The 14,321-nt window shown below is 32.7% G+C and overlaps 1 protein-coding gene across 1 annotated transcript; it reads left to right on the forward strand.

Moving 5' to 3' along the window:
• The first annotated feature begins 685 nt into the window (after positions 1 to 685).
• LOC148623258 (visual system homeobox 2-like) lies at positions 686 to 12,028 on the forward strand. The gene is made up of 5 exons (XM_088571130.1): positions 686 to 1,177; positions 2,954 to 3,047; positions 6,207 to 6,330; positions 10,896 to 11,076; positions 11,676 to 12,028. The coding sequence occupies exons 1-5, from the start codon at positions 787 to 789 to the stop codon at positions 11,957 to 11,959; spliced, it is 1,074 nt and encodes a 357-aa protein (XP_088427256.1). The 5' UTR covers positions 686 to 786; the 3' UTR covers positions 11,960 to 12,028.
• Positions 12,029 to 14,321: the final 2,293 nt, after the last annotated feature.

Consider the following 14,321-nt stretch of genomic DNA (forward strand, 5'->3'; position numbering starts at 1 on the left):
AAGGTATATAGAGTCGCATAGAGTTTAAAAAATTCAAAACGTGCGTATATCAGCCATGTCCTGAACGTTTGCTGGAGTTAGTGTGGTTCAACACACGATTTAGAGGTACTTAAATATGCCATCTGCAACTTACAATAGCAACCATGATTGGGCATCAAAAGTCTCCTCCTCATATCATGAACTTTATTGTTCATACTCTTGAAAGCTATAAAGGCAAAAGATGTTTTCTTAATAAATAGGCACGTACTACGCCAAATTAGTTAGTTAACAAGAAATCAACAAATTGTTTTTCTTGCATCGAACATTTCCGCCATTGTCTCCCGGGGAATATGAAGCTAAGAGGACTCTAGGTGTCATTATTCTAACACTGGAATTCTCTTTATAACCAAATCTAGCAGAACAAAAAATTGAAATATGGACAAATTAAAATCTGATCAAAAATTAATTCCTAACTAGTGATTGGCAAGAATTTAAATCCACACGATATCTCATTAGAGCGGAAGTCAACAGCAGCAGGGCAGCTAATCCATACAGCTCGTGTATTGGCCCATTATAAATGATTGACAGTTATTTGCATTGATATTCAATTAGAAGGGGCGTTAAATACTAAATATGCATTAAGATGTAAGCTAATAAATTAATGTCCACTGATTTTTGTTGATTATAGATAACAGAGCAAGTGGATTTATGTTTTACTAGCCGCATAGTTATTTCTTCAATGCGTTGATTTCAACTCAGCTAGATTCCTTTAAAAATTCCTTTCGAGAGAAAAAAAATAGTTTAGAAATGATGAACTTTGCGCACCACCCGGGCTATGCTGCAGCTCTTGGTATGACAGCAGCGGGTACTCTTGGTTTTCCTACAAATTTTAGTCCTCATGGGCTACACAATGGAGAAAACACCGATAGAACATTTTCACACAGCAGAAATTCGTTTGCTATTCAGGAATTACTTGGACTGAGAAGTGAGGATGAAGATAAAACAAGAACAACTCACAGTGATGCTATAATATCCCCGTACCTATCTACATCTCTTGCACCACTCAGTAGTCCAGGATTAAAAGAATCACCCTATTCTACATGGCGATCTAGTTTTATAAACGCTCTCAGTAGCTCTGCTCAGTCCGTATTTAATTTGACCACACCACAGGGTCTGTCCAAAGGAGAAACAAAATCAGGTAAGATGCCATTTTCTATTTTTTTATCCAGTCATTTATCCATTTATTTATCTAACTTTTTTCACTTAACAATACTTGGTTTAATTTCATATAATTTTACCTTTTTATTTGTTTGTTTTAATTTTAAGTTTTTGTTTTAGTTTTAGTATTTTTGTTTTTAATTCTTCACCCCAATTAGATATATTGAAGTTCAAACAACCAATGTGTGTTTTTGTTTAACAAACTATTTTGTTTTTTATTTCTATTTTAAACTACTATATACAAAATAAATTTTGGCTTGTACTGAACTAATAATTACTACCAGTTTACTTATAATACTGTTACAAATACATATTTCCAAACAAGAAAATAAAATTGTTTATCTAACTTGTTTCATTGAATTGCCAGATTTTAAAGTTTAATAAAAACTCCACTACATTGAAAATTCGAGTTAAGCTGAGAAATTATAAATCTAAATTTAAAGTTTGTAGGTAGTATTAGTGATAGATACAATAAAAAAAACATTTTTATTTATGTCAAATTATTATTAATTTGTATGATTAAAATAAAATACAGTATGGTTCTTTATATACCGAAATCATATTCAACTATGGGTTAACATATAATAAACAGGTTAACTCACAAATACATGTAATAAAAAAACACAAGATATTGTGAAGCATATAACAATCTAAATTACAGAACTCGTTATATTTTGTAAAGAAAGAATAAGATACAATTATTTTATTACATGCTTTCTGATCATTATTTTATTACATGCTTTCTGATCATTATTTTATTACATGTTTTCTGATCATTATTTTATTTGTTTTATTTATTTATTTCCATCTAAAATATTAAAAAAGGGACATACTTGTAAAGAATTAAAGTATCAGATGATTTTCTGCCTAATTGTTGGGTATGTAGATCACTGCCAGAATTTTCTATAATAGGTTTAATCCTTGACACGTAGACTTACTACTGTTAAGCCTTATAACAAACAAACATTCATTAAACAATACAGATTAATTATAACGATGGCAATTTAGTAAAAGCTTCTTGTCGAAGATAACATCTCTCTGCTGCCAATACTGACCGCAAGCCATTTTGTAGGAAGCTGATGAGAATTTTGATAAATACTTAGAAGATACCTGTAATTAAATTACCAGTCGTTTCAACATTCTGATTTTTTTTAAATGAATAAATCTTTGAATAATTGGCACAATATCTGATCATTGCTAGTAAATATATTGTAATGTTTCAACTAAGGGCTTCAAAGTAAAACCAAGTATTAAATAGTCCTATACAATTGATTATCAAATATTAATTTGCTAATTTAACTTTTTATAGTCGGTTGCCATTCCATTTGGTTTGATTGACAATGGATAAGGCCATGATATTATTATTCATATTTCTCGGATATTACAGTTACCTGGTTAATTTACCTTATCAGGTGCACACGTGTTGTAACAATGGGGTCTTCTATCTGTATAAATCTCGGATGTCACATTATATCCACTTCAAAAGCTCCCATGACTTAGGGATATAAATGTAAACTTGTGCACTCTTTGTGACAGGAAAAAATAATCACAAATTCTGCATCATTGATAATGATAATACACTGTAATCTAAATAATAAACCAAGTCTAAATCATCTGAAATTGTTCACACTAAAAAAATACATAGTACTTTCCAACTTAATTTAATCACGATTTTCAGTTACACGTTTATTAATCTTACTAGTTAAAGAATGAACGATTTTCGTTTAGTTTTTTCATGTTGATTCATTGTTGACAGATTTAGACCACGCTCTCGGTGATAAAGGCAGTGTTGACAGTTTGGAAGGAACAACTATTGGAGGGAAGAAAAAAAAGAAGAAAAGGAGACATAGGTATGTAGATAACGGGGGTCTACATCCCCTCAATGCAAGACATGGTCATGTATATCTACAACTTTCCGATCTAAGTAGGACAACGGTTGATTATGAAATACACCTATTACCCGTTTTTCTATATTGCTGCTTTAAACATATATTACATTTATGTAATTATTTTTAGCAGATCAATGGTAGTCCTAGTTTTTAAATTCAATTTGATAAATAATATGTTCATGCCTTTAGCTTGGTTAACAAACAACTCGCGTGTTATGGTTAATACTGCGAATAATCCTGAAATATGAAACCAAGAATTCGTTATGTTTTAATAACCTAATTACTGGCAAGTGAGATGTATATTGTTGTTTTACTAACTGTACCCAGGGAGAGATGTCGTTTTAGACATTAGTGGATTAGTCCTGGTAATGCTACAATTGTATAGTGACAAAAGGATGACATTTTTGCCTAATTGTTATATTGTTATCCATTGCCATTCAGCTACAATGTCTAATTCAGGCTAATTTCCATTTGGCCTCTTTTATTCGATATTGTTTCATTTTCCTAAACGGCTAATTTCAAGATCAATAACAATTATTAATTTAGTCACGTTATCTTATTGTAATATCGCTATTTATTACGATTTTTTATCCCAAATTTTAAATCCACCAAAAAACTAGAAGTGCGTAAAAAAACCGTGCCGTGTTACACAGACCTCTTTAGTATAAAGATAATATTGGAATGATGAGACTACTTTAAAGTGTATTAATTTGTCTTGAAATATTATATTTTGTGCCAATAGACTGTTTCCAAATATTGTAATCTAAAATAAAATGAAAACGATTTTTTTCAAAGATTCAGTTCACTCTAAAATAAATTAGAGTCAATTCGGACGTTTTACTTTAAGTTACTTGTTTATAACCAGGGTATATATCAATAGGATAATTAATTGGAAAGAGTGAATAACCAAAATATTATCACGAGTGCTGCAGAACACCTAGATTTAACGAGTGTGCGGAATTTGTTCCTCGCACGAGTTAAATCCTCAAGCGTTCTTGGCACGAGTGACCATATTTTGGTTATTCGCAATAACCAATTGGTTATCCTATTTATTACATAGATTTTCTTCATAATTTATCGCTATTTTCAACAAGATTTTTAAATTCTGTGATTGGCGGATTGATATCAATCTGATGACGTTTTGGCGGGAGAAAAGTCGTGAGTGAAAATACCGAATTTATTTCACAGCGCGAATTGTCGAAATTTATTACACTGGAAACATTCGATAAAACACTGCTATCTATATAAAAGAAAGTTTTATATAAAAACTACCGGTACTATCAAAAGTACCTATATACATTGTTTAGGACATGTTCTTAGACCCTTAATTTTAGAAATGGCGCAAAATTTATGTAACTTGTAACAGTGTTTCTGTTACACTGAAGCTTGATCACATCACAATTACATTTCCATTCAAGTTTATTCGATTCAGTTAATTTCTGACAGTTTATTTTCTTTTCTACGCACATTTGAAAAGAAACACATGTAATAGACAGGCAGGCAAGATAATGAACATTAAAAGTAATAAAATTACATACAATCATTCGACAGCCCCCCTTTATAATTATCTATACTATTTATATAAAATATTCTTTCTATGAATTAATATATCATGGCAGGTTTTGGCAGTGTAAAAACACGCATCTTCCTTTTTTCAATTAAAAAAAAATTCTTTAATAAATTCATAAAATCAGCATTTAAACAAACTCGATTAAATACATGTAGATCATTACGTAATTTGGCATATAAAGGGCATACAAGTAAAACATTTAATATGTTGACAAAATAAAGTAATGAGTGGATAAATATACATGTATAAAATATTAAAGAAAGTATATTATTATTGTACTTCTTTTTTATTTGGATTCATTGAACATGACTAAGCATATTCATTATTTTTTAAATATTTTTATGAGTTTTAAGACTTCGACGAATAATTGGACAAACAAAGCTTTCATTTCTGTTACATTAAATGTCATGCAAGACACGCCCACTTAAACTGGAAGTACAAGCTGCATTTATGTAATATTGCAATAAACATTGTTTTATCTATATTAGAATGACTCTATTTTATATCATTTTTGAAGGTGGAAAACAAAAACTTTTGCCATTGACTGCGAGTAAAATCTTTTTCGAGGTTATGACACGATGTGGGAATTTTTTCTTCATATAAATAAACATAGATTAGATGTTTTTATGATTCAGTTGTATCACATTTTCTTCCGAGTGCTAAGGACTTCTTAGCAATTCATAACTCTGTTTCTTTACATTGTCATCACCTTAAATTATATTTGTCTCATTGTTATTTTTGTGACAATTTTGAGAGGAAAATGTCTATACAGACAGCAGGGGCGGATCCAGGATTTTAGATTAGGGGGTTGGGGGCGTGCAGTTAAAAATTTTTTTAGGTTAAATTTTTTAAATATTCTTCTAGAGTGGGTGCAATGTAGATATCTTTTGTGGTAACATTAGCGAGACATTAAAGTTTCAACCTAAAACCGCCTAAATCTACCCCTGACAACCCATGCTTTGCAAATTTTAGGGGGGGGGGCACGCCCGCCACGTCCCCGCCTGAATCCGCCCCTGGACAGTAATGACGGATATAAATACTTGATGATAATCGGACATGTATATAGCACTATTATGGCTGGTCGTTCACCATAGATTCAGTACATCTTCCGGTCAAGTAGGCATACACAAAAATGGCAAAGCATATTTTGTATGGATAACTTGGGAATAAATGCATAAATTTTGGAGTTTTTCGTCCTGTCGTTCTTCTGTGTGCTCGTTTACTGTTATTTCGTGCGTTGTTCTTTTAGCAATTAGCGCATATATAAAATTATATCTGTAAATATTCAGGGTCTTTATTATTGTACAGATATCCAGGGTCTGTAGGGTGGTACAGATATCCGAAATGCCTTACACAAGTTCATGATTGTAAAGAAACTTTTACAACCAAAGAGAAAAAAAAACATAACGGACGGTGACATTCCATACAACTGACAGTGACATTTGTGTTCAACTGACGGTGACAATCGTGTTCCTTTCTTTATACTTTAGTCCTATTCGACGTTTCTATTTTGCTCATGCTTAATAAATGTTTTTTTACTTCATGAGTAGGACAATATTTACCAGCTACCAACTTGAAGAACTTGAGAAAGCTTTCAAAGACGCTCATTATCCTGATGTGTATGCTAGAGAAGTCTTGGCTCTAAAAACAAGCCTGCCTGAAGACAGAATTCAAGTTAGTTTTACTGTTATTTTTGTTGTTTTCGCTTTTTTGTTCTTGTTTTGTACCTAAAACCAAATCGTGCACAAAAATATGTATCAGTGTAAATAATAGTACGTGAGCACATTTTTATAAAGATTTTACAGTTTTCCTCAATTTTAAAGGCAGATAAAGATTAACATTCTCTTTCTTATTTGGGAATCACATATAAATTATTATATCTAATGTAATTTTTTTGTTTTTATTTTGATAATTAACATTCTCTTTCTTATTTGGGAATCACATATAAATTATTATATCTAATGTAATTTTTTTGTTTTTATTTTGATAATCTGTACAAAAAATGACCGAATTATGCCTACAGCGATCGTAAAGGGGGCTGTTAAGAATTTTTTATACGCAAATCATGCATTCACTTAATTCAGTGTGCACATTGGCTTTCTGTTTAATTTAGTTTAAACATATGTTTATGTCACTGTAACAACGGCAGTTTGATCAAGCACAAGTAACAAGATTTAACTTATTCTTGATCTACAAAGCATAAATTACATTACAACAACTTACGATACATATGTACACTTTAAAGTTCACGTGATTATTTACCCCAAACGAAGTGAGGACATAGATACATATGTACACTTTACAGTTCACATGATTATTTTCCCCAAACGAAGTGGGGACATAGATACATGTGTACACTTTACAACTGACATGATAATATACCCCAAACGAAGTGGGGACAAATTGTTTTACTTTCCCCAAATGAAGTGGGGACATATTTTTATTTTCCCCAAACGAAGTGGGGACACATTGTTACTGCTGTTCTCGTCATCTTCATCATATCATTATTACCTGCTTATCTCAAACTAATACTAATATTGTTGGACACCAACACAGATGTTCTTCAAATGTTCCCCGTTGCCACGAGAGCTCCGAAAATCAATTTCTACGGCTTCATTTGGTTGTTGAAGATTTTACATTTTCGACCGATGGCCATCATGTAATGGGGACCATTTTTCAAATTCATTTAATATGATTAACCATATGCTCTTGCGGTGACTTATATTTAAACCAAATATCAAATATTATCATTTTTCCTTATTTTTATGATGTATTTGTCTACCCTTCTTTTTGGTAAATAGTTACCTTCAATATATTTATTCACCGGAGCTCGAGATAAAGGAGACTACAGAAACAGCTTGTTCATCATCTTTTTGGACCAACATCTCGAATTCGATGACAGCGGTCATCTCAGCGCTACGATTTATGATAAAAGAGACGACTTTAACTGTACAGCAATATACCTTCATCTCCTGCATGCATATGGTGTTTATATTTCACAATTGATTCGCTACGCTAGTACAAGTACTAACTACTCTGATTTCCTTGAACGCAATAAATATCTATGTAACAGACTCCGGAATAAGGGGTATGAGGAAATGTGTCTCAAAAGTTCTCTTACCAAATTCTTTTTCAAATATCAGTCCTTGATTGAAAAATTCTTAGTTTTTCCTAAAACAATAAGTGATGGTTGCTGTTGTGTATTCTGATCCACTGATGTACCTGTTTTGATACTAGAGCATGCACCACCAGTATTTTCACTACGCAATGGTAGAAGGAGGTTTGGCGAGCTGTAAACCTAGATTTAACCCATCATTTCGTTTGAAATGCCTGCACTGGGCCATTGCGGTTCCAGCTGTTCCGGTGGTGAAATATCTATTTTGTTAGATTTATTTCAATAAGAAATAGATTGTTAAAATTTGAGTATCTGCAAAATTGAGGAAAATTGCGGAAATCTTTAAAAACGATTCATGTAGCGAAGTGTTGCCTTAGCATTCTCTGGCAAATTGTTTAACAAAATCAATGAAACATTACTTTATATTATCACCCCTTACTTTATATTATCACTCTTACTGACACCCCTTACTTTATATATATATATATATATATATACATATAATATATATATATATATATATATATATATATATATATATATATATATATATATATATATATTATCACTCTTACTGACACCCCTTACTTTATATTATCACTATTACTGACACCCCTTACTTTATATTATCACTCTTACTGACACCCCTTACTTTATATTATCACTATTACTGACACCCCTTACTTTATATTATCACTCTTACTGACACCCTTACTTTATATTATCACTCTTACAAAACCCCTTACTTTATATTATCACTCTTACTGACACCCTTCCTTTATATTATCACTATTACTGACACCCCTTACTTTATATTATCACTATTACTGACACCCCTTACTTTATATTATCACTATTACTGACACCCCTTACTTTATATTAGGCATTACAAACTGTCACTCACTAATCTTCGGAACAATTTTGCATTTTCACGAGAGATCACTCCGCTTTTTAAAGACTATTTTTCCCCATTAGCTTCTTACCACGTTGTCTTATTCCACGCCATGATTTTGTTCATTGGACATATTAAACATTTCCCCTAAATATTGTTTGGAGGTAAAATAAGCTAAATGAAGATTACAAGTTAGACCATCTCAAGTCCCTCTACAACCATAAATTTTCCATCCATTTATTAGCTTTCATTTGTCATTGAAGGAAGAAAACTGATGGAGAACATGGACATTTCATTTAAAACATCGTCCAATAACATCCTAGAAAATAATTAATAGTCGTTCGAATAGGATAAAGAATATCACGTTAGAATTATTATCTTTTCTAAGGTCGAAATAAAGACCCCGGGAGACAAATTTGTCAAATTGTATTTTGCTAAGCAGAATATTTGAAACCCAATGAGTGCAATGATGTCTAGAGTTTTCAATTTATCTAATAGATTAGCTGTATTCTCCGATGAATCTTTTAACAATTATGTGATTTCAATTAATAGATTTGTTATAGCGCTACAATCTCTTCTGTCGTGACCAGTTTCAATTAAAAGCTAATTGCAATGATCACCACGCGACAAGGTAGCCATATTGCTTTCCATTGGTGTTAGATCCGGTTTGGAAATTGGAAACAATGTATCGCATTTATTAACTGGTAAAGTTCCAGTTCGACTCGTCTTCCGAAAGACAGTTTGTCTATTGTTCGTGTTTAGATTTTATCTTAATAGTTAGTGTCAATCCCGCCAACTACATTAAACTGCAATGCCAAAGAACACTATTACAACCCTGCTTCAATAGTACTGTTCATTTAACCGTGACCCGTTCCATGATCCAACCTATTAGTTTCTTTTCAGGAATAACGTTTTTATTCTTTTTATCTCGTTTAATGGTTAATTAATTAATTAGTTGCTACAATCCATGGAAGTATTTCTAGGATGTATCATCATGTATAGATGGGATATGATCGATAGATCGACTGACGTATATGAACTAAGGATTACGGAGCCATTTTTTTTTTCAGTCTATCGAGTTTTGTTCGTATGATTATAAGAGTTGGGTCTATATCCGTGTCGAGTTTAGAGGATTTCTATTCGCATCGGTTAAGGGTCTATCCTTGACGGGTTAGGATCTGTTCTATTTCAGTGGTTGGGATCTTTTTCCGTGGTCGTTTAGGGTCTGCATTCATGACGGGATAGGGTCTATATTCTTTAAGGGAAATAATACATTTTTAGATTTGTATGTATTATAGTTGCCCCATACATGATCATTATAGATTGCTTTCTGAAGTCTTTATATTTAAAAAAACACTTTAAAAGCAATTGTCAAAGACTTCTGAAAGGTGTTGATAAACAATTACGTTTATATGGTCAATGCATAAATGATTCTGAAGATCATCTCCAAAACTCTCCAGGTGACGATAGCAATGTAAAGTACAATATATAAGTGTAAATGCATGCTGTATCGTTTATTAAAGGATTAAACAAGTATGATTCACTGTTATCCCATCCATGCAAATTGTAGTAAAAAAGTGGAAACGGAAAAAAAAACCAACTTTGTTTCGTGACATGTTTCGTGAATATTTGACGGCATGTGTGGACAACTAAAATATGAAGACGGCAAAAAATAAAACTGTTGACCGAGTAAACAGAAAAATCAAGGCCTTTTGAAGGAATAAGTACAGATAAACAGCTGCAGTATAATAGAACAGAATATGCCACATAAACGACTTAATTTAATTTTTAAGCTAAAAAAAAACAACTAATACCAAAATATGTACTAAGTGATAAATAAGCTTTTTTAAACCTTATAATTTTACATTAATATTACTAACTTAAGTTAGTGAAGGACTCGTTGATGACGATGACCAACAATACTAACAGGTGTATAAAAATTTGTATAAGTATTCGAAACAGCAATAGTTTCCAACGGGTAATTTTTATAAGTGTTTAGAAGCAGAATGTGTTCCAACAGATTAGGTGCAAACAAGGTGTGCTTAAAATAATATGTTCCGTCTGGTAAGTTTCTTTAGTACACAATAAAAATGATTGTCACAGGTAAGCCTTATTAATGCATAGAACAGCAAGACCAGAGAAAGCACTTGTAAGGACGTTGATATTGAATCTACTTATACTTGAATTCAACCCAATCAACCCAAGCTTTTGATTTTGTCGTTTGTAATGCAGGTCTGGTTCCAGAACAGAAGGGCGAAATGGAGGAAGACCGAGAAGACATGGGGACGAAGTAGTATAATGGCTGAGTATGGGTTATATGGCGCAATGGTACGGCATTCGCTTCCATTGCCGGATACAATTGTTAAGAGTGCTGAACGTGGAATCATGGATTCTTGTGCTCCTTGGTTACTCAGTAAGTAATCTAACAACAACCTATGTAAAATGTAACGGAATACAAACATACAATGGGTTAAAACAACTTTTTAGTGGGAAATTAACACTTTACAAAGATTGTCAGAAACAGTCATATGCATTCAACTTAATAGTATAAAAACTTATCTTCAACTTGGTAAAAGCCATCTAGCGTCTGTATGTATATAATAAATTTTAAAAACTGAAAAGGACTACGACCAGTGTTGAATTAGTTATTAACTTTTCACACTCTACGAATACTTGATATTTCCGATTTTATTGATTTCGCGAATTTTAAGAAAACTCCAATTTCTATGCAGTTTCTTCATGAACTCGATAAGAGGAAACCCATACTTTAATTACATTAATAAGAGATGTTTGATAATTACAATAACTTGTATGTTCATTGCTGTTCAGAAACCGTCATATTTCTTTTACGGAATAGTTTTTTTTACAATTAAGCTACTTGGATTTAATCATCAAATTCATCCGTCCATTTATCATTTATTCATTTATGTGTGTGTGTGTGTGTGTGTGTAGAAATATCTTTTGCTTCGAATGGAATACCCTTTTTTACAGATACAAAACATGTAATTGCAGGTATGCACAAGAAATCTCTGGAAGCAGCAAAGACATTTAAAGACGTTGACGAACAGTCGGATGATGGACAAGGTCCCAAAGACAGAGAGGAAATTCGTTCAGAAAGTATCGCCAATTTACGCGCAAAGGCCATGGAACACTGTGCTAAAATAAACTGTGATCAGTCGGAGTCTGAGGAATACCAAAATGAACAAGAATCATTTGATAAATATCACAGTCGGTTTGAAGAACCAGGAAAAGAATCATTAGGGGAGAGTTCACAGGATGAAATAGATGTAGAATGATAACTCACAATGTATGTTATTCTGTGTTATTGTTTCTATGTTAATATTTATTAAAGCCAAAAAATAACAGTACAAATAAGGTTTTTTAGTTACTTCCCTTCGGATACTAAATAAACCATGTCTATTTGTGATTATTAGTCATCATTTAGTAGTTTTTGATTAAAACGTCAAAGGGAAGGAACAACTGGTACCCTTGATTTTTAGTAAAAGAGTCAAAGAAGGCAGTCGGAATTCAAGTACCAGTCCATATAAATTTCAGACACCGCCAATGGAAAAGTGATTCATTGTGTAGAAAAACCCACCAAACAAAGAATTATTTTTGGGTCTACATATGTTATATTTTTACAAATCAACAATCCTTTCTATATGCAAGTCTGCACTTTTGAGAAAATCATACCTTTATCTCCCACTAAAATCAACCAAATAAAACCAAATCAAGAACGGTAACTATTGCAAAGTGCCAATTTAACGTACATTTTTTTTTATAAAAAAGGCGCAACGTCCAAATAAAGAAAAAACTAATGCAAGACTGATTATGTGACCAGTGGCTGTTTCTGGACAAGAAATAAAACTGAATTCGGTGGATTTTTGACATGCATAAATTACCGCTTGTCAGATTTTTATAAAGACTGCTACACAGGCAAAATAATTTCACATGATTTCCATGCTCCCAGTTTTAGTGAAATCCGAGTTGCCCATTTGCTTTTGTTACTTTGTATGTACGATTTTAATTACTTAATGTTCTTTGTTATGTATGACTGTTTTCCATGTCTGGTCTTTGTCCCTGGATTACATTCTTTTGATTACCACTATAACCTTGGTTCCCTTGATTACTCTTTCAAATGAATTTCACATGATTTTCACCTGAAATGAGTAAATAAACTTTGTGACCGAGTTCACGTGAAATTCGGGTGAATCGAGTCTTGCTAAGTAAATTTCACGTGAAAATCACGTTAATTTCATGTGAAAATTTTCATGAAATTAACGTAAAGCTCGATTAACATGAAATCCACGTGAAAAATATTTGTCTGTGTACTTAAAACTTCAGAATATTGAGATCTATTAAGTTCTTTTTACCATTTGAGACAATAATTTAAGTAGTTTTGGCATATTAGAGTAAATGGGTGGTATTTATTTTTGTTTACCCAAAAAACCCAAAGTAAGACTAAATCGGATATTGTTTGTCAGCTTGCTGTTAATTAATCTATTATTGTTTATTATGATTTGTAGTTAGATTGATTGATTGATTGATTGTTGGGGTTTAACGTCCGAGCAGCAATATTTCAGCTATATTCAGACGATGAACATGAAACGGATGACAAAATGAACATGAAATGATGATGAAATGAAAAACGGGATGGGACACAAGGACGGTAGGGTCGACAAATTTTGATTGCCACTAGAAAGAGGGAGGGATAGGTAAGGTCGGGCAATTTAGCCTCCTGTGGCGGAGCGCAAAGGTTCCTACTCCTATCGAATACCACAGCAGGGTTCTTTAACGTGCGAGGAACGTGGCATCTTTCCCAACACGGTGCACCACTATGGTTTGCGGTCAGGTTTTCCGTATTATAGCCTGACAACCCCAGCATGTAACATGCCAGGGGTACCCCATTCCACCACCTAGGGCAAACATCCCAGTTGCTCTGTGGGCAGAGCGCCTAGCCCCGGCTAGGTTTCTGAGCACTATTTAGTCGCCTTTTACGACAAGCTTAGCGCTGCTGCAGGCCTATTCTTTTGACGCCCGGACCTGCACAGGGCGATTTGTAGTTAGAAAGTAAACAAGTAAATTAATTCTTTATTTAAAGAGGGTAACCTAAATAAATTGGAACAGCTCAAAAATGGCCCTCTAAAACACAAGTCAAATTTAAATAAGTACACAACATATACAATAATATATACCATAATAGGCGGCTTCACCTTCGCCATTTACGTCGAATCTGGTAGAAATTGGCTTAAGGTTTTACACTGGACAAAAGTGTTATTTCTTCAGTTTGGATTAAACCTTCTCACAACTTAAAAAATCAAATTATTACACCACTACATCTGATTAAAGTTCATTTTTTTCTCAAATGTGAACATAGACCAAAAATAAAATGGTGGCTTGAAACTTCTCCTTACAATGAAACTCACCGAGTTATTCAAAAATGTACATTATAAATACCTGTATGAAGAATACTCACGACAGTAGGCGTAAACCAGCATTTCTTGTCAGAGTTGTCCTTCTTGTTATTACCATTTATACTTTATAAAACATTTTAATGGCACACACTCGATTTAGGATAGTGTGGACACAGTACTAATTGGACGGATATAAACAAAATGAGAAATCGTTGCAAAGGATCTACGATCATCTACCAAACAT

The sequence above is a fragment of the Perna viridis genome, chromosome 2, assembly GCF_037379345.1.
Source record: "Perna viridis isolate PV_CMFRI_1.1 ecotype Kerala chromosome 2, ASM3737934v1, whole genome shotgun sequence".
In the NCBI taxonomy this organism is placed as follows: Eukaryota; Metazoa; Mollusca; class Bivalvia; order Mytilida; family Mytilidae; genus Perna; species Perna viridis.

Excerpts from the sequence above, each read along its gene's own strand:
- LOC148623258 (XM_088571130.1), top strand. The coding sequence starts at position 787 with ATGATGAACTTTGCGCACCACCCGGGCTATGCTGCAGCTCTTGGTATG. Across the intron at positions 3,048-6,206 it reads AAGAAGAAAAGGAGACATAG|GACAATATTTACCAGCTACC; the intron begins GTATGTAGATAA and ends CTTCATGAGTAG. Across the intron at positions 6,331-10,895 it reads TGCCTGAAGACAGAATTCAA|GTCTGGTTCCAGAACAGAAG; the intron begins GTTAGTTTTACT and ends TTTGTAATGCAG.